General features: G+C 50.8%; 1 protein-coding gene across 2 annotated transcripts in view; it reads right to left on the bottom strand.

The window, feature by feature from the left end:
* Positions 1–2,260: 2,260 nt before the first annotated feature.
* The window catches only part of DOCK1 (dedicator of cytokinesis 1), a 467,911-nt gene continuing 449,669 nt past the window's right edge, over positions 2,261–20,502 (bottom strand). For both annotated transcript variants that reach the window (XM_051982706.1, XM_051982707.1), the window contains exons 49-52: positions 14,270–14,468; positions 11,280–11,430; positions 9,396–9,547; positions 2,261–3,098 (exon numbers count right to left, since the gene is read on the bottom strand). In XM_051982706.1, the coding sequence (XP_051838666.1) occupies positions 3,003–3,098; positions 9,396–9,547; positions 11,280–11,430; positions 14,270–14,468 (598 nt within the window). In that variant the 3' untranslated portion in view covers positions 2,261–3,002. The remainder of the gene's footprint in view (positions 3,099–9,395; positions 9,548–11,279; positions 11,431–14,269; positions 14,469–20,502) is intronic.

Genomic DNA, 20,502 nt, shown 5'->3' with positions numbered 1-20,502 from the left:
AAAAGAAAAGAGGGCTGGACCTCAGGATGGCTGATGCTCCTGTTTAGAATCCATGGCTGAGGGGCCTCCCAGAAGCCCATAGTACTAGACCCCAGGAGGCTGCCAACGCTGTCTTCCAAGAAGTCTGATTATAACATAATTAATATAATATAAATTATATATAATATCTGACAATATTATATATACATATATATGGCAATATTATATATATGTGTGTATATATCTGGAAATATTATATATGTATATATGGTAATATATATGGCAATATTGCATGTATATATATATATATCTGGCAATATTATATGTCTATATGGTAATATTATATATATATATATATAATCTAGCAATATTATACATATGTGTATATATATCTGGCAATATTATATATGTATATATGCATACATACACATACATGTGTATATACATACATGCGCACGCGCACGCGCACACACACAGAGCTAACCTTTATATTGTGCCTTAAAATTTGCAAAGAGACTGACAAAGATCTGGTTGGATCCCCCTACACCCTGGGACACCACCAGCCCATTGTACAGATTAGCCTTGTTTTACAAATAAGAAAACCACGACTAAGCTGTTAAGCAGCTGGCCCAGGATTACACAGCTAGGAAGCATCCGAGGGCAAATGCGAATTCAGGGCTCCTGACTTCAGGCATAAAGCTGTCTATCTGCTGCCCTATCTGCGACTCAGTTTCCTTTTCTGTAAAAAGGAAGATCAATAAGACCAGAAAACAGTGAACCATAGAAGGCTTTTGTGCCGTTCAGGTGGGACCGAACAGGCAAGTTGTTCTGTAGCCCTTGCGGCGCTGTTTAATGCCATCCGAAATATGACTGTTGAATGGGAACGAGGAAGCTGCTTTCCCTCCCAGGTCCAGATTTATCAGGTGGCTCTCAGGGAGGGGAGACTCCTCTTCCCTCCAGCAGCGGGGCCCAGTTTAAGAAGGAAGGGGACGGTACAGAGGCGGAGGAGACAGCGTTGAATGTTGTTGAACGTCGATAAGGACGAGGACGGAACAACAGCCAGACTGGGAAGCAAACCCTTAATTTGCTCCTCTTACTTAAGAAGAACCATTTCAGCGGAGGGCGGAGACTCGTTTCCCAGACTGTAGGGGCTGAGCAGGGAAGGGTGAGAAGGGGAAGGGGGGATTTAAACCGTCCTGCATTGTCTTCCAAGAAATCTGGCAGTGACAAGGAGGGACGGCACAGAGAGAGGTCCCGGGAGAGACATTTTCAGACCAAGAAGGAATCCACAGACCTTATTCTGGAAATATATCATGGGAATGACAACTTAAGGGTGTGTATGAAGGGGATCACGGAGCAGGCAAACTGAGGAGGAACCTTGATTTGTGGGAGTGAGAAAGAAGAAGCCTGAAGGTGGTTCCTGGCCCCAGCCAGGGGAATGGGTATTGCTGTGCCTTGGCCATGGGGCTCCATCACGTGAGGAGAAACAGTGAGAGTGTCCTCCCAGACTGGCAGACCACAGCCCCGAGACCCTAGTCAGCTCCGAGATCCTAGTCAGCTCCAAGACCCTAGTCAGCCCCGCTCAGGTTTGAGGGAGCACGCGGGAAGAACGGAGCCTGGAAGGTGATGGAGATCAGCCAGTACGCCTGAGCGGCTCCAGGACACTCATCATTATTTTCTATTTTTACTTCCTGTCTCACATTAGAAAAACAGGACTCAGTCACAGTGAGACGCTCCACTGTTCCTGCAGACGAGGCCTGCGGGTGTATATAACTGAACCCTACGGAAAAGCGACGGAGAAACAGCAAGGACTGTATTTAAATAAAGAGGAGGCTAGCCCTGGGGGACATTAACAAGGTCACATATGAAGACTTTTTTTAAATAATGTTTTATTCTTGGGAGTCAGTGACACATTTATGACATCTATGTCAAAAGCATAATGATTGTAGCGAGTAAAAAAAATATAGTTGGCGGAATAAAAAAATTAGGGATAAAAAGTTAGTCTCCAGATTTTTTTTTGTAACCATCATTCAAAATTTTCAGAACTTACAAATTCTAAAAAAAATTGTTATTTGTACATTTTTAGCAGTTAAAAAATTACGAACACACATTGGGAATCACTTGCGGATACCTATGACAATAGAAGCAGGCACCTTACACATGAAAAACATTCTAAGACCTGTCATATATACACATTTCTGTACAGAACGAAGACACGGAACACAAAGATTTCTGCTAATCAAAACCACCTATGCACGTTACTCTGCTTTTTCTTTTAAAAAAAAGAAAAAGTTCATCTTCCTATTGTCCGGATTGATTTTCCCAAAATGATCCAGTAAGTTCTAATGATGTTCCCTTCCCCCCCGTATAAATTAGTATCTGTTCAGTAGCTGAAAAATATCCTATTTTAAATTACATCAGACTGGATGGGGGACCTGCTGTGAAAGGGGAGGAGCTTGATATGTTCATGTCATTAAAATGTAGTCAGTTGATAAGAAACCACCTCACTTGGAGAAAAAAAAAAAAAGGTATATGTTTGTTTTTTTTAAAAACTGGCACTCATTCTACTGGGATTTGGGCCCTAAGCCCGGATCCAGCCTCAGAAAAGCCCCCTCCCCTCTATGAGCCTCAGCCGAGTAGACGGTCTCTAAGGATGCTTGGGGTCCTGACGCTTCACTTTGGGAGCTACGAGGCTCTGCACAGATGGGCATCTGTCCTTCCTGACTGATGGCAGCTAAGAGAATCATTTGGTATGAAGAAAGGGGGCACGTGGGGAAGGGCTCCCCAGCCACGTGGATGTCCTCGGCCACTCGACCAGGCCCCGGCCTGAGCCGGCTTCCCTCGAGTGCCATTTTTGCTCGTTTTTGACTTACAAAGCCTGCTCCGCTGTTAGCCGGGAGCTCTCTTTCCTTAGAACATCGGTACTAAACGTTAGACACGGCAGGCCCAAATGAGGTAAACGGCAGACTCCAAACCTACTGGGGAGGGGAGCGTGAGGGCTTGATCTTTGGAGGAGGGCCGGCTCACTGCACAATCCCAGAGTCCACGGATGCTTGCTTGCGAGTAGTCTTTGGAGGAGGCGGGGGCGGAGTTTTACTCGGCAGTGGAGGAGGCAGGTTCTAGATGGAGAAAAGGAGGAGAAGCAATTCAGTCCGGCTCAACACAACGCCAAATGTGAGGAGAGAAAGCTAAAATCAAAGCCTCCTCGAACCCGGGGAGTCTACGTTCCACTTGTAGAAAACCACACATATACGGATAATTTAAAATCAAGAAAGTCGACTGGCACTTAATTCTATGTGTCAGGAGGCAGCTGGGTCCCTTGTGGACAGAGCAAAGGCCCGGGAGTCAGAGATCCGAATTTTAGATTTAATAAACTGGAGAAAGAAGGGCAAATTAGTCCATTATCTTTGCCAGGAAAACCCCAAACAAGGTCACAGAGAATTGGACACAACCAAAAAACATTAGATACGATGAGCCTCTAAGGAGGAGTCTGAAATCTTGAACTACGCAAACTAATGAACCAATGGTTAGCCACACAAGACCCATCTCTTTTAACTTCTTTTTGGGGGTTGTGTGAAGATTAGGATCTAGACTGAAACTACCGTTGGCTTATTATGCCCCTTCCCCTAATTATTCTCTGTCGATGAATGTCTTTTAGGGGCCAAAATGGTGTTAAGGGCCCACGAGGATGTGGGGATGGGTGGATGGGAGATAAGCCCTCTGGTCTCTCGAGCCTGGAATTCTTGGGCCCACTGGTCAGCCTGAGAGGGCTACGTGAGCTAGAAGGACTGACCGATGGCTGGGAACAGACTGTAAGCTTCTTGAGGGTAAGAATCTTTCTCTGCACCATAGGTTTTCTACAAGAACGCAGTCTGAATTTGAGTTTTTGTGAGTCAGCACTGGCTCTGTCCAGCTGAGTTTATCTGATGATAAACTAGACTTAAATCTGATTTAAATTAATGATGTAAAATTAATTTTAAATTTAAAATTAAATTTAAATTAATGATGTAAAATTAAATTAATGATGTAAAAAAGACCATTCAAGTATGATTAAATAATACACAAGAAAAAGAATTTCAAACATTGATGAGAATCCAATTAGTCTCCTCTGTTCTATTCAGCCGACTGTATTTGCCAGTCTTCTCATCTTTAAGCAGGTCCCCTAGAACTTCTGTTGGTTAACACTGCACCATATACTTAATAGCAGTAAGTGGCTCTGTTTCCTCCCTCCAACAGTTTGCATTAGGGAGAACCTATGGCAGCCATCTCCTTTTGGCACTGAGACAAAGCTGGACTCTCCCTACGGGACACATCAGGACCTGAACAGTCATAATTCTGCAGGATAATTCAAGAGAGAACAAGTTTCTTGTCATATATCATGGCTTCAGATCCAGGAGAAGCCTGCAACAAGCTCACATAACCCCCATGCTTCCTCGTGATCTGGGAGAAGTAAGAGAAGGTTCTCAGCGCGGTGCTAGGCTTTGTTTTAAGTGAAATAATGTGTTTCCAAGAAGTTGGGGCAATCTGAGGAGGGAGCCTGGCTGTTGGGAGAACCCAAGGACAGCTTCCAGGTTGTGGGAGTTTCCTCCTCCCGCTCTTAAACTTGGAATTTGGATGTTCTTCATTCATTCCACATTTATTGGGTAACTATTCTGTGTCATGTATCGGCCCAATGATCCCTGTCCTACAGGACTGACATAAATAAGTATAAAATAGATACCAAGTATCTATAATCTATATTATACATTATACATAATATGTATTACACATATAACATATACTTCATAGTTACAAATATATTCAAAGTAATGAGGGCACCCTCAGAGCCTTCTGTAGGAGGTGCCGTTTGAGCTGGGCCTGGAAGGAAGAAGGGAATTCTGTAAGATAGGGGTGAGAAGGCAGGGCATTCCAGGAAGGCACAGAGGCAGCCTGGGAAAAGGCGCGGAGACGGGCAACAGAAGGAAGGAGCAACAGCAAAAAGCCAGCTTGGCTCGGACGATGGATTCTTGGTGATTTCTATCTGCGATTTCTTGATTCTGCCAAGAATGACAAAACTCAGCCTGGTTTTCCGGCCCCCCAAGAGAGTCCCATCTGGGCTACGCTTTCTCACTTCTGCTTCTCGGCTCTTTCCCCAATTCCTCTTTCCAACATGAGGGCCTGGCCGATCTAGGATGCTCGGGCATCCTTGGGCCCACTCCCTTCGCTTTATGGGTGAGGAGGCTGGGCGCTCGAGAACTGGGGCATTTGTCCCTCAGCCTCTGAGCGGGCATTTTTAAGATCAGACTTTGCTCCATGTTCAGAGGGGCTTTTGCGGTTCCCCCCGGAATCTGGGCTGATGACACCTGGAATGGGGCGCTCACACCTGAGCAGGGGTGAGCCTGAGCTGAAGCGCGTCTGGAGATCCCACCGCCAATGTCACCACTCAAACACCGATCTGACATCCTCCTGTTTTAGCAGGAGGTGACGCCATCCCTTGCCAGCCCCTACTTCCTCCAGAGCCTCTGCTGGCTCTCCCCCTCCCAGGCCACCTCCCAGTCCGGTGATTCTGCTGCTGGACACTCTCCTGTCCAGCCCACTGGCCTCCCACCCACTCTCCTCTCCCTGGCTCCCGGTGCTTTCTCCGGATGTCCCCTATGTCAGGGAGGCTCTGCCCCCTCCCCTCCACCTCCTGGCTTCCTTCAAGACTCAGCTCAAACTTCACCTTCTTTAAGAAGCCTTTCCAGGTCTCTCCCCCTACTCGTGTCTTCTCCCTGAGATTAATTGCCATTTACGCTTACATGTCATCTCCCCCATCAGAACAAAAGGTCCCTGAGGTCAGGGACCATGATTTTTGCCTCTATATTCTCAGCACTAAGGATAGTGCCTGGCGCATAGTAGGAACTTAAAAAAAATCTTCATCGATTGATTACTTCTAATTAAGTCGACAGAATCATATTTATAGATTAAAAAAAAAAAAAACAAACAAACAAAGAATGCAACCGAAGTGTGTGACATTCTACCAAAGGTGCGTTTTGATGTTAATTTGGAACCTTCTTAGGTTATAGACAAGAAGGGTCAAAGCTCGCTGCTTATACTAACTTATTATGGTCTATCTGCGAGAAATAGTGAATTCTCCCCAAAAGCCATGCTTCCATCTGAACAGAATCCCCCAGTTTTCTCAAGCTCTGGATGCCAGCACTATTAAGGAAAACGTCCGCTTGGACCCTGGGACTGAGAGAGGCCGCCCAGGGAGAAGATGAGAGCTGGGGCCACACTTGGGAATTTGTTAGATGCCAATGTCTGCCCGGCTCCAACAGGGAGACGGTTCCCACTGGTTCCCGCCCACCACGATCCAACGATCAATTAACGCCCAACAGCTCTGAGGGGCTGGCAGTGGAACCAGGAGGCTGGAGCTGCCGTTGGTTCTGACTTCATAAATTAGACCTCAACAACAAGTCCATTACCTGGAAGCGCTCACATTCTGCAAGCAAATTAGGCAAGAATGAAACAACAAAGAGAGCCGGGTAATTAATATAATTGGATTTACAATTCCATTATCGGGAGGTCTAAATTTAGCAAGTTATTCACCCCGAGAACCAACTGGGGGTTGGCTACATGAGTGACACGGTAGGAGATCCTCGGTGCCGAGAAATCGGGCACAAAAACCTTTCTGGCCCATTCTCAGGCCCAGGTTCTCAGCTCTCGCCGTCCCGCACGTCTGAGGTCACTGCTGCCTTCTCCATTCACTTAGGAAAATGAGGATTCCACCTTCCGGCGGCCGTTAGTACCAACGTCCAAACCAAAATGATTAATACCGAGACTTAATGCAATCGCTGGAAGGCTTCGTGTTTGAACCAATGATGAAAGTGTCTTGAGAGAGGGTTAGGGTGAAGTTAGAAAACAAAATGATAAATCCAAACTTTTCATGCAAAAAAGGACGGCCTTGTTTTCCCTCTGTCAGTGTCATGCTGTTCCCAAAATTTACAGCCACAAACAGAAGTAAGGGCAGCTTAGTGAAATAGTGCAGTATTTGTTCATCAAGGTGATGGTGCAAGTAAGTATATCCCAGAATCTCTGGCATTAGGAGAGTTATCAAATATAAAAAAGTGACTGTCATGAGGGACCAAAAAAGCTGTTTCAGTTATAATTTTTAAAAAGCGATCTTATAAATTATATATATATATATGTATGTATACACACACATATATGTGTATATATAAAAATGTGTGGATGTATAAATATATATGTGCTTTGTATATACGTGTATGCATATATATATGTTCTTATGAGCATATATGTGTGTATATATATGTGCTTATGTGTATATATATATAAATATAAACGTGTGTCTGTATATATAAATATACGTGTGCTTGTGTATATATGTGTGTATATGTATACATATAGATAGAGATAGATTGTGTGTGAATATAAATATGTGTATGTGTATATGTGCCTTAATGCATCTGAAAGGCTTCCACTGGGCTTGTTCTCCTGGACTAGGAGGAACGAAAGGAAGCCATGAGGAGGAAAAGTCCCCAGGAAGGGTCCCCAGCCAGGAGCGGTCCCTGAGGAGATGGCGGCCCCGCAGGACATGGGCGCCTCCTTGGGGGGGGGGGGTGCGGGGCGGGGATTCCTGTTTGCCCATTCGGAGACTGTTAGATTTCTCCAGCTCTTCCTGAACCTTCTCAATCCATGCGCATTTTAAGAGCCTCCCATGGGCCGGACACTACGGGGACCACTGGGGGCACAAAAGATGGGGGAAGCGCAATCCTTCCCCTCCAGAAGATCTTGCTCCACTAGGGGAGGCAACGGAGTAACACTGACCGTCTCGCAATGAGAGAGACACTGGGCCGTGGGAGCTCATCCCGGAGGGAAGGTGCCCGGGAAAGCGGGGACGGGGCAGATTTGGAGAGGAAGCCGGGACGCCCCGGCCGGTCACGTCTCCCACTGCAGCAGCCACAGACCGAGCGCTCCCTGAGAGCAGGAACTGGGCCATTTTTGTCTCTGTGGTTTCAGACACAAGCAGGGGCTAAATAAGCATTTGTTCATTGGATTAAATTGGGCACTGGCTCAATCTTCCAACTAAACAGCAAAGAAAAAGAAATCTCTGCGCTCTGCGCTGGGGGGCCCGATACCGAGACATGGAAGGAAAAAATCGCCTTTTTAAAAAGGTGAAATTGCACAATGGATTTAAATTGCTTTTCATGAAAGGAAATTTCATGAATTTCCCCCCCCAACCCTCCAGGCTGGCGAAAACCCCTCGTGAAGCCCTCCCGGCCCTGAGCCTCGCCAAGAAGCCAGTTAGGATGTAATTATTTCACTGAGACTGAATAGCCGGAAATATGGCAAACGGGGGCAGGTGGGCAGGAGTATTTCCCAGTCGGGAAAGGACGGATTGAACTGAATAAGGTCGCAAAGAAAGGGGGGGAGGCTGCCAGCTCCTGCTCCCTTTGCACCCTATCCATCAGTCACATGCTCTGCTCCTGCTCCCGCGGGCCTGGGCACCCAGGCGGGTCTGCCCCCGGGCCGGGCAAGGGGAGGGGACCCCTGCCAGCTGCACCAGCATCCCGGAGCTCGCGGGCCTGGGTGGGTCTGCCCCCGGGCCGGGCAAGGGGAGGGGACCCCTGCCAGCTGCACCAGCAGCCCGGAGCTCGCACCGAAGGGGACCCTTCCCTCACGGCCGCTGGCCCACCGTCTAGTGCGCAAACCGGGAGGGGGGGGGGCAGGAAGCCACTCCAGGGATGGAGGAGGGCGGGGCCGGAAAGGACTCGGGCACGTTAATGCGTCCAAAGAAAAGTCACTCCCCCCGGAGGGCGCCCGACGGCCCTGCTTAGACACTCCCACAGGGCCTGCGCTCAGGCGTACAGCGGCTCACAGCCACACTGTCCCACACTCTCACCCCCCCTCAGGCTGCCCTGTGGCCCCCCCACTCTCAGACCCCTCCCGCCCCAGCTCATTCCTGGACGTTCTCCCTCCCTGGGGTGGGCCAGGCACATCTGCGCCTGCGCTCTGGGGAGGGCTTGCTCACTAACGGAGGGCGGCACGTTTCTGACCCCGGCCGCCAGGGGGGGCTCTTACTTTCCCCCGGTGTGGGGAGCTCCCAGGCCCAGAGCGGAACACTGGCGTCCGTGTCCCTGAGCCTCTCTGGGCTCTCTCCGGGCGCTCTCTGGGACGCGAGGACGAAAATCGCCCTGACCAGGAGGGTCGCTGTGAGTGGGCCAGTGGGCCACGATGGGCGTTCCCCAGGACACCATTTTGTGCCAAGGCCCCAGCCCCAGGGAGCCCTGAGAAATGGGCTTCTTAATTAATCTCCTTCCCGCAGGCCAGATCCCCAAATGCTAAGTCACTGCCCGGGGGGGGGGGGGGGTGCGTTTCTCCATGGGGGGAGGTGGTTTTCCAGAACGGGAGAACTTTCTGTAGACTGCATTACTCACCCGGTGGTGGGGGGGCGGTGGGGGAGGGGTGGTCGGGCTCATCAGCTCTGGATTCTCCAGGAGGTTCCCATAGTCGGCCGTGCTGCCTTTCAAAGGTAGAGGCGGGGGGACGTCGGCCATTTCTACGCTGGGCATCCCATTCAGCTCCAAGCCTGGAAAAGGAGGGCCCATTAAGTCCCACGGCGTCTGAGGGAGGAGGGGGTTAGTCTGTGAGCCCGCGGCCTGACGGCCCAGAGCTCCCGGAGGAGGATGGAAGAGACGGATGGAAGCTACTGACAGTGTGGGGGGAGAAATGCCGCGCTATCGGCCGCCTGATGGCGCAGAGCTCGCCTTACATGGAGGAGGATGGGAGGGGCCGCAGCCCCGCTTCCCCTGACAGCTCTGGGGCTTCCCGGAGGCCCCGAGGCCCCGGCCGGGGGAGAAGCGCTGCCCACGGGCCTGGGCGGATGCTGGGCCTGCCACCCTGCCCTGCCCGAGCAGCCTCAGAGAGGGCTGCGGCCCCAGGGGCCCGCGCGGGGAACCTGCCGGGCCTGTATTTCTGCCCCCGCTGCCTCCGAGGTTCCAGGGCTTGTTTTCAGACCCGGCTGAGCTGCATTTGATGGGAAGAATAAAAATTTAAGGAATAAAGTGTGGATTAAGCACCCATGAGGGGCCAGGGGCAGAGACACCAGCGCATTAGGACCGGGGTTCAAGTCCTGCCACTGTGACTCCCGCAAGTCCCTCTTGAGGCTTGAGGCAGATCCCTAAGGTGCCAAGTCCCAGGACAGGAGCCTCCGGCGGGGGCAGGGAGCTCCCCCAGGGTCTCTGGCCTAACCTTCCATCCCGGATACTGGCCATTTAGTACAGAGGGAAGGCAGCTCTTGCCCCCAGGGGGCACTGGGGGCCAGGGAGGGGCTCGGGACCTGGGAGAGGGGGGGGGCGGGGCAGCCACAGAGAAATGGACCGTAGCCCCCTCTGGGGACTGGTGGCAACACTGTGTGGTCACTGTTTGGAACCAAAAACCGATGTCACATCTGAGAGGCTCCGGGCCAGCCCGGAGGCCACTGAGTCTGACCGGTCACTTCAGACCGGCAAGCCTCGGGAAACGGAGCACTTAGAAAGCTGTTCGTGCTCCTCTCCCCCCACAGTTGGGGCGGGTTACTGTCCCTGTCAGGAGGAGCACAAGAAGTGAAAGGGCCATGGGAGGGAAGGGGAGAGAGACACCAATCCCGGGGCAAAAGGGCCACAGAATTAATGATTCGGGGCCAGGAGAGGGCCTGGAGACCGCGGGCGCCCATCTCTCCCTTTACAGATGGAGAAACGAGGGTTTGCTGGCGGTCACGTGGAACCCAGATTCAGCCCCTGCACCAGGCTGGCTCCCGGCTTCCTTATTCTGCGAGTCCTTCCCGTTAAACCCTTTGGAAATGAGTGTTATGTTTAACCTCCACTGGATGACTTGCCGTCTATGGGAGCTGGGAGAGAGAAAAATGGGGAACACAAGATTTCGCAAGGGTGGATGTTGGAAGCTAGCTTTGTGTGAATTTGGAAAAGAAAAATGTTAAAATGAAAAAAAAGCAAATCCTATGATTTCTTTAAAAAAAAAAAAAAGAACGGTTTTCTCAGGCATTAAGGAGATCTCCATGTGGGAGCCGGAGCCACTCCAGGTTTTGCACACCATCCTGCAGCACTAAGTGGGGGGGAAGGGACATCTCCTGCTTGTCCTGGAAAAAAGGGAAGGTCCCATGAGCTAGTGCCTGGCTGCCTCCTGCCTTCCACTGGACTCACAGATTCATTCGAGACCCATGAATCTCCTGCAGAAGAAAGCGGTCCCAAAATGCACTGGGAAAAGTTCAGCGCCGGGTCCGGGCCCCCAGCCCCTGCCCCCCCCCAAGAGCCCCCACTTACTCGACTGCAGGCTGAAAGTCAGCTTGGACCTGGGGGTGATGGGAGGTGGCGTCTGCTGGCAGGACGGGGGCGATGGGGACACGGAGAAGCGCCGCTCATTCCCCACAAGGATAACTTGGCTCTTTGGTCTCTGAGGCCTCAGTGGGCTGATCTGCAGGAAAACAGGAGAGCAAAGAGACTCAAAGTCCTGGCCTTTGCCTTGGTGTGCGAGTGTCCCCATGGGACTTCTTGGCCATCCCGCCCTTGTGCCCGCTAACTCCTCAGCCACCCAGCCACGCCCTCGGTCCCCTTCAGGAACGGGACAGCGTCTTCCCTTTATTTTTTCCCCTCCATCTCTGGATCTCCTTGACCCCTTCCCCACCTCAGTCTTTCCCTGAGTTTATGAAACCAGCTGCTTTATTTCTGCTTTTCTTACATCTTGGGCTCCCACTGAGAGGCCTGGGGGAGCTCTAGCAATTAAAAAATACAAAGGAATTGAAGCAATTACAAAGATTCCAAAAACAGCCCCGACGAGGGCGACAACGTAACCTCCAATTCGGGGCCGGCACGGTCCTGCTTTATCAGATGCTGGTTGGGGTCCATTTGCTGGGGGTGTGCAGGTGGAGACAGTCCACATACGCTCTTCCCAGCCCGTCCTCTGAGCTCATCCTTCCCTCCCATCCCTGCCTCCAGGGGCTGCTGGGGGTAGGGGAGGGGGAGAGAATATTGCTGGATTTGTTCTCGGGGTCTTTTCTTCCTGGGATTATTTCACACACACTCCCCTCCTCCTGTTCTGGTCCCTTGCAGAGCCTGGCTGGCCCATGGCTCTGGGCTGGGTCCGGGAGGAGGGATCTTGGCGCTCTTTCCTATGGCCAGGCCAGGTGGGGGGACTGGATGTGGCCTTTCCACTTAACTTCACACTGATGGAGCGCCTGCTGTGTACAGAACACCGTGCCGGGCTCTCGGAGAGATGGGAGATTTAAAACCAGTTTTTCTGCTCAGTCACAGGAGGGGGAAAGTACAGGGCGGCTGGGAGTTCTCATTTTGCTGAAGATCAGAAGTTACCAGAGTTTTCCCCTCAAACTAACAGAACAAAGCGCAAGCGATCTGACTGGCTCGGCCGGCCTGCGGCTCCAAGGGCTCCTTCTTGCATTCTGTTTGCCCGGACAGGGTGGGCAGTAATGGCCGCAAGGACTGGGTAGAGAGCAGGAGTGCCTGAGGCAGCAAACGGCAGAGAAAGGAGAGCCGACCGCAGGACAGCTTTGAAAGCTACAGGCTGACTCTTGGTCCACTTCTTCCCATCCGTTCTGCTCACTTTGCGTGGGGCTGGGTCAGAATAAAGGACACGGAGCCACAGGAAGCCGGTGCTCAGCCAGGACCGCGGGTCTGGATTTCATAAAGGGGAAACAGAGGCCTGGGGTCCCAGTCACACAGGGAGCGAGGGGCAGAGACGGTCTGACCTTGGGACCGCGAGTTCCAAGCTTTCGGCCGCTTGTCCATTTGGCAGAGAAGGAAATGGGGCGGCGAGAGCGAAGTAACTTCTCTGAAGGCAGCATGGGGAGTCTACATTTCAGCCCTCCTTCCACCGCCCCAAGCTGGCGGACAAAGGCAACAGATCGGGCAGAAGGGCAGCCAAAAGACCCCGCCCTCAGAGAGGCCAGCAGGAGCCGGCGCTACTCCATCAATCAGTAATCGATTAGTAAGTACTTATGGAGCACCTACTCTGTGCCAGTGCTCAGTGCTGGGGAGATCAAAAGAGGCAGAGACAGCCCCTGCCCTGGAAGAGCTTATAATCTAATGGATTGTCCCACGTCTCACACTGCTTTAAGTTCAGGGGAGAGAAGGCAGTTCCTGGATGAGACTGGCTCCGTACCTAGTGACCACCTCGTTCAGCCCACCCGAACAAGCCATCGGGCTATGGCGTGCCAGCCAGGTGGTTGTCCGGGCTCTGCTCGAATATCTCCGAGGACAGGAAGTCATCCCCGGAGGAAGCCCACTCTGTTCTGGGCAGGGCTTATTTTGGGATTCAACAAAAGAAACCTCTTCCCGAGGCCGTTCTTCCCACGCACAAAGGCAGGGAGCTATAAGTCCCTCCAGCCCCTTTGTTGCCCCTACCTGGGGAACAGCATTGTCTTCTGCACTCTGGGTCCATCCCCTCGATTTCCCAGCAAGGAGACTTCCAAGCCCAACACAGATGTCACTGATTATAGGGAGACTTGGGCGCGTCACAACGCCCCTTACATGTCACGGGGAAGGCTGATGTTCTTTGTTGTAGCCCAGGCTGTCTCCTCCGGCTCTTTTCTGAGCCGTCCCTCTGCTCCTGATGGGGTCTGTGCAGTTGCAGACCCTCCCACAGCCCAGAAACTACAGATCGCAGCTGCCCCTCGGCTTCCACATCGCATCGCTGGCTCCCAGCGAACACAGGGTCCACCAGCACCCCCAGATGCCTTTCATGATCTGCTGGCAGCTGCGCTCACGCGCTGTCCTTGTGAAGTCGATTTTGCTGTAACTCCAGCACCAAACTTTACATCTGACAGCCAGTCTTATCCCATTTTGCCTTAGAAGAGTGTTGTTCTAACCTGTCAAGCTCTTTCTGGTTCCTGACTCTGTTACACGAGGTGTCAGCTCACCCTCAGCATGGGGCGACCCACAGCTCTGATAAACAGGCCTTTGTCCGGCTCGATGATGAAGCCGCAAGCAGAACAAAGTCAAGCTCAGTGACTGGGAACTGACGCCGGACTCAGAAGAGTAGCTCGAGGGCCGACCCTCTGGCTCCCTCGCCATCGCTTTACCTGCGGGCTCACAGAGCTTTTATCAAGCACTTGGCTGCGCTCTGGGGACTCTGACCCACCCCATCCTGCCGGAGCCAGGTTAGGAACCCAGACCAAAGGCCCCGTGTGAGACTCTCACCTTCATTTACCCGAGCGCCTCTTTCAATCCCCAATGGGTTTGAAGCAGATGCCAAACACCAGCCAGCGAAACACAAAGAGACATTTCCCCTTTTAAATTACCGTTTCTGAGAGGATCACTGCCTCCGAAGGCTGCAGAGAAAGATCGGTGGGTTTAAATTCTTTATCAAATATCTCTTGATGTTTGCTATTCCTTTTTTCCTTCTTCTTGTCCTTCTTCTCCTTATCAAGGTCATCCTTATCCAATTTATCTTGGGACCTCGAATGCATCTTCTTTGGCAGGAGGGGCTCCAGAACAAACCTAAAGGGAATAGAGTTGACTCCGATCAATTAAAAGATTTACGACACAGCAAATGATGACAGATTTTTTTTTCCCCAAATGCAAAAATCACTCGAAATTCAGTTTAAAGACTTAATGGTTACAGCTGAGAGAGAAATGACTTATAGGATGGGATGATTTTGATGAGAAGAAATATCATATGGAATCCTAGGGATGACAGGTTGAAAACAGCAAATCTTGCGGTACAGTTACAACAACACAGAATGGAGGATGGGGTCAGCAGATCTGGTTTCAAATTCTGCCTGAAACACCGCCTCTTTGTCTTTCCCGACCCCTCCCAGTCCTGGTGCTGTCCTCTATTTAACTGCTCTGTAGAAATTAACTTTATATCTGTGCCAAATATATCACGATACAGATTTGTGGTCTTCCCCGGTGGAATATAAGCTCCTTCTGAGGAGCAAGGATTCTATTTCTAGCACCTGGCAAGGGCCCAGCCCAGAGGAAGCGATTAATCCTTCCTGACTGATTGTGATTGTGGACAAATCGCTCAGTTTCTTGATCTATAAAATGAGGGGTTAGGCCGATGATCTTCAAAGTTCCCTCCTGCTTGAAATCCGTGAGTCCAGTTCCTGTAGTGCCGTCTCACAAGCTGGCGAGGAGGCACAAGGGAGATAATGTACGTAAGGCGCCGTACACCTCAGCTCGCCACATGAGGTGTCTGCTCTTAGGGTTAAGATTACACGCCACCATCAGTGTACACACTGATCAACGAGGTACACAACCCACTGCAGTAAATGACTACGGTAATCTAGCATTGGACAAACCCCAAGATCCAAGACTGAGGGACAAGAAATCACTCTTTGACAGATTGTTGAGAAAACTGGAAAGCAGTTTATCAGAAACTAGTTAAGAGACCTGTATCTTATACTATATATATTTATAAGGTCAAAGTGGGACATGATTTATACCTAAAACATAATATAAGCAAACAAGGGAAGAATGGGATAGTTTATCAGTCAGATTTCTGAATAAGGGAAGAATTTATAACCAAACAAGAGATAAGGAGCACTATGGGATAGAAAATGGGTAATTTTGATTTCATACAATTAAAATGTTTTTGCACAAACAAAAACAATGCAGCCAAGATTAGAAGGAAAGCAGGAAACTGGAAAAAAAATTTATATCAAGTTTCTCTGACAAAGGCCACATTTCTCAAATAGAGAAGAGAATTTCTACATTTCCTATATCTTCTATACCCCTTGCTTCCAGACACTATTTCAGATCCGTTACGTGTATAGTCTGGTAGACTATAAGCTCACTGACGATAGGGACTATTTATTTTCCTTTTTGCTTATCTTCATATCCTTGCTAAGTCTGATTGTTGCCCGCTCTACTGAAATATTAGCTTGAATTCATGTATGGAGAGAAAAAAATTGAATAAATGAAGAAAACCTACATATTAACTGTGACTCCCCATCTGTCACTGTAATGATAAATTTGACATTTAAGGTTGATCTATAAATGTAACCTGCTCTCTCCAACTGTTTTAATACATGGAAGCTAGAACTAAAAAACAAAAAACAAAAAAACCCCAGCATTTAAGTGCATTGGATAAAACATCTTATGGACTCAAAGAATAGGGGGAAAAACTTGCTTTTTTTTTTTTTTTTTAGAGAGAAAGAGGATGAGAGATGTAAAATAATGTATACAATGCCAGATTTTTTCTGATGAGTTGATTGATTGATTTCAATCAACTTTCTGGTCTTTTTTTTTTTTTTTTTTTTTTTTTGTTGTTGTTGTTGTAAGAGAGGGACTGGGGTAGAAAGTGGAGGGAATGGAGAGGGAAACCACTGGGGAAAGGTAAGTGATATAAAAACAAATGCCAAGAAAAGTTTATTTTAAAAAATCAAGTCCGTATCTCAGTGTGGTCCACCACAGGAGGAAGGAAGAGCTGCATTCTGTAGATACTGACCCACTGTCGATCCAGCTATCCACCCTGATTTCTGCAACATTCATACCGGTAATACCTCTCAGTCACTGAGAAAATCAGCTTCCCTCTTGAAAGACAGATTTCACAAAGAGGCATCTTAGCAGGTTAGTGACTTTAAAAAATGGAAAACACTTTTGCAGATATTTATTTCTAGGGATCTGTGATCTCTTGGATGTGCGGCCAAATGTAGCTACCTGGGTGCCCCAAATATGGGGAGCACTTGAGATGGCCTGAATCGTGGGAGAATGCAAGACACGCATCTACAAATGACATTGAAAAATCTGCTGGAGATGGACCGGGTGGTGAGAAGCCATTCATCTAGTTCCTCTTGAATCCTGCTTTGCCTCAGGTCGGATACTGAGTTGGGGGCACTAAACACTCCTCGAATGGTTGCTAAGACACAGCACGGCTAAAAGGCAGTGACTAAAAAAGAATTTAATTTCTTTTGAACTTTTGAGCTCCTTTCATCTAAAATAAAGGTATTTTCTTTTTAAACATACAAATGTAACTTCACAGGTTGTTTATTAGATGAAAGAAAAATTCACCCAAATTCAAAATAAAAGTTTTTCTTTAATTTGTGACCCTCCCCTCCGCGGGTCTGTGTCGCTAACAATTACCTGCTTGCACCAGTTTGGCCTTTTGGGACATCACGTTTAATTAGATAATAATAGTTTCCACTTCTGCTCTCTTTGAAATTTTTCTTTGCTCACCAATTTCCCGTGAGACAGGGAGGGCAAGTATTTAGATCTCAATTTTACAGGTCAGGAAACTGAGGTTCACAGAGCGACGTGTGTTGGCTGGCGGCACACAGCTGGCAGGGCTGGGCATGAAGAGCCCACATCCGGCACTCTCCTCCCTCTCCCCACGTGGATGAAGAGACAACTCTATTCTATGTTTTCTCTTCCTTTCTGCATGGACATCTGGGCTTAATTTTCCCATCCCACACCTGGCTCTGCTGAAGTGTGACGTCTCGGCCACGACTAAGCTCGAGAGAAAGGGGAAAAGCACAGGATGGCAGAAGGGCACCGAACCCAAGGCCTCCATTTTACAGAAGGGGACACTGAGGCTGCAGTCACAGGTCTGGACTGCAAATGCAGTGGCCATTCCATGGTCATCCCACAGCTGAAGGCTGCAGAAGGGTGAAGAAGGCCAGACGCTGGACTCTGGGGAGGAGAACGCTGGGCGGACTGGGACTTGGAGGGCCTGGAGCCCGAGCGCCCTTCTGTCTCTTGGTTGACCTAGTCACGTGACTGCTTTATCTGCAAATGAGGGGAGGCGTCCATGTGGCCCCTCTTCCTGCCCTAAGTCTGAAGCTCTCTGAACCTCCTCCTGTTGGACAGACTCCCTCAGGACCCTGTCCGCTCTGGGTCTGTGGGACCCCCAGACGTGGCCTCTAGCTCCAGAGGCAGACGTGAGCCTTGCTGAGGCTCCAAACAGCTTTCTTCCTTCCAGGCCTCCCTGTGCCCCAAAGGCGCTGACTCTCCCTGGGCCAGTGTGGAGGAAAGAGCAGGGACTGTAGTCCAGATTTCCCAGGAGAAGGGAAGTGCCTTGAGGGCCGGCCTGAGAGGGGGCTCCTGAGAGTTGGGGAGGCTTTTGCGGTCGAAGCCCCTCATGGGCTGTAAGAGGAAGTGAGGTCCCAAGTCCTGTAGGTAGAGAGTGGCTGGCTGGTGCACTTAAGGCCCCGGGCTCTCAGGGAAGACCAGTGGGGTCCTCCCTGTCTGTCGACTTGAGACTTACTCTTACATCTTGGGCCCCAGGAGGCAGCTCTTTCTGGGTTTCCCCCCCAAATTTTTAGATTAAAAAGCTCAATTTTAATGAATCAGGCTAAGAACTGATTCTGGGGACAAGTCAGTCATGGAGGCAGTCGGCCTTGTGCAATGTTGACCGGCTTGGTGGGAGTGCCATGAGAGCAGGACTGTGGTCTGACCTTCTCACATGTGGGCAAATGCCTAGACGGGAAGCCCTTTCATGGTCCTGACCCCTGGCATCGTGGGCCCCATGGGGAGGTGGCAGGCAGGATGCCCATTAAGGGGAGGTGGCAGGCAGGATGCTCTTTTACTGTTCTGACCCCTGGCATTGTGGGCCCCAAGGGGAGGTGACAGGCAGGATGCCCTTTTACTGTTCTGAGCCCTGGCATCGTGGGCCCCAAGGGGAGGTGGCAGGCAGGATGCCCTTTTACTGTTCTGAGCCCTGGCATCGTGGCCCCAAGGGGAGGTGGCAGGCAGGATGCCCTTTTACTGTTCTGACCCCTGGCATCGTGGGCCCCAAGGGGAGGTGGCAGGCAGGATGCCCTTTTACTGTTCTGAGCCCTGGCATCGTGGGCCCCAAGGGGAGGTGGCAGGCAGGATGCCCTTTTACTGTTCTGACCCCTGGCATCGTGGGCCCCAAGGGGAGGTAGCAGGCAGGATGCCCTTTTACTGTTCTGACCCCTGGCATCGTGGGCCCCAAGGGGAGGTGGCAGGCAGGATGCCCTTTTACTGTTCTGACCTCTGGCATCGTGGGCCCCAAGGGGAGGGGGCAGGCAGGATGCCCTTTTACTGTTCTGACCTCTGGCATTGTGGGCCCCACGGGGAGGTGACAGGCAGGATGCCCTTTTGTTTTCCTCTGACCCCTGGCATCATGGGCCCATGGGGAGGAAGGTTTGCCAGAGGGATGGCTCCCAGGGCGAACAAAAGGCAGCCCATGAAATCGAGCCCGGCTTCTGGTAAAGGCTACATGAAAGTGTCCCTGGGAGAAGGGCCGAGGGGGCTGCAGACGGGCTTTTTGGGTTGAACCCATTCTTCTCCAAATGTCTCCCCATCGCCAAGACATCGGCACCCAGGGGTTTCTCTCAATCACCAAATCGTGTTTCTAGGTTCTTTTGCCCAATTACAACTTAGCACTCGCCTGGCTTGTCCAGGGGAGGCTGGAATTAAACTGGTTTTTAGCAAAGTGGCCGGTAATGATCAGTGCACGGAGTCTTCACGTGGTCACATGGGCTCATCTTTGGGGGGAAAGCGGGTAAGGCCCTGATGGTGAAAACAAAGGGCAGCCTGAGCAAAAAGCACGGGGCCGAGTGCTGCGGCTGTTGTTGGGGACCCCCGGGAGCTGCGGTCCCTTTGGCCCCAGGCCCAGACTTTGAAGGGAGAAGGATTTTAACCCCCTTGGGGCCCTGGAGGTGGCACAGAATGCTGGGAAGTCAGGAAGGCCTGAATTCAAACTGTGTGACCCTGGGCAAGGCCTTTAACCTTGTTCAGCCTCAGTTGCCTTGCTGTAGAATAGGGATAATAATAACACCCCTCCTAGAGTTGTTGTAAGTATAAAATGAAATAATAGAAGTAAAGCGCTACATAAACACTAATGATGAATAATTGTTATTCATATGATATGATATTGATAATATGACATACATCGCACCCTTTGATTTCTTTTCTTCCTATTGTCATTTTCACCTAACAAACCTTGGTCTCTGCACAATAAAATGCATGCTGGGACACCGTTGTCGCTCGCCTTTCCAGGGTTTTGGGGTTGACCCTTGGGGCCCTGGAGATTTCGGTCACTCGAGCCGAGAGTGGGAGCCCACGGGGCAGGGCCCGTGCTGGAAGCCTGACGGCTGGAGTCAGGTGATTCGCTGCCCTGGATCCTCCCTCTGAGCCTTTCCCCACCTCTAACACTGAGGGCCTGGGTACCTGCCAGCTCTAAGTCTCTAAGTGGGGGTGCCCTGAGGGTGTACAAGGGCCCCAAAGCTGCTGAAAGCAGAGCAGGGCAGCCCAGTGTCTGCCCCTCACTTCTGTGCTCAGCTCGGGTTGGCAGTGGGGCAGAGGGTCAAAGCCAGCCCTCCATGGGGAGTGCCCCACGGGCACAGAAGGCAGGGGATGCCAGCCCGGTGTGTCAAAGGGAGGCTGCCTGGAGCACAGTAAGGAGAGTGGAAATGGAGCGTGGATGCGCTGGTGCGAGGTGAGGGACCCCAGGCTGGCAGGCGACCCCGGGCTGGCGGGCACTTTCCCCGGAGAGCCTCGGGGGCCGGGCCAGAGCCAGCCTGGCACAATCACCTTCCACCTCCCACAAAGGGCCAGGGCACACTCG

This window comes from Antechinus flavipes, chromosome 2 (genome assembly GCF_016432865.1).
Source record: "Antechinus flavipes isolate AdamAnt ecotype Samford, QLD, Australia chromosome 2, AdamAnt_v2, whole genome shotgun sequence".
Classification (NCBI taxonomy): Eukaryota; Metazoa; Chordata; class Mammalia; order Dasyuromorphia; family Dasyuridae; genus Antechinus; species Antechinus flavipes.
Note: the sequence above shows the minus strand (reverse complement) of the source record. Positions and strands in the feature narration are given on the sequence as shown.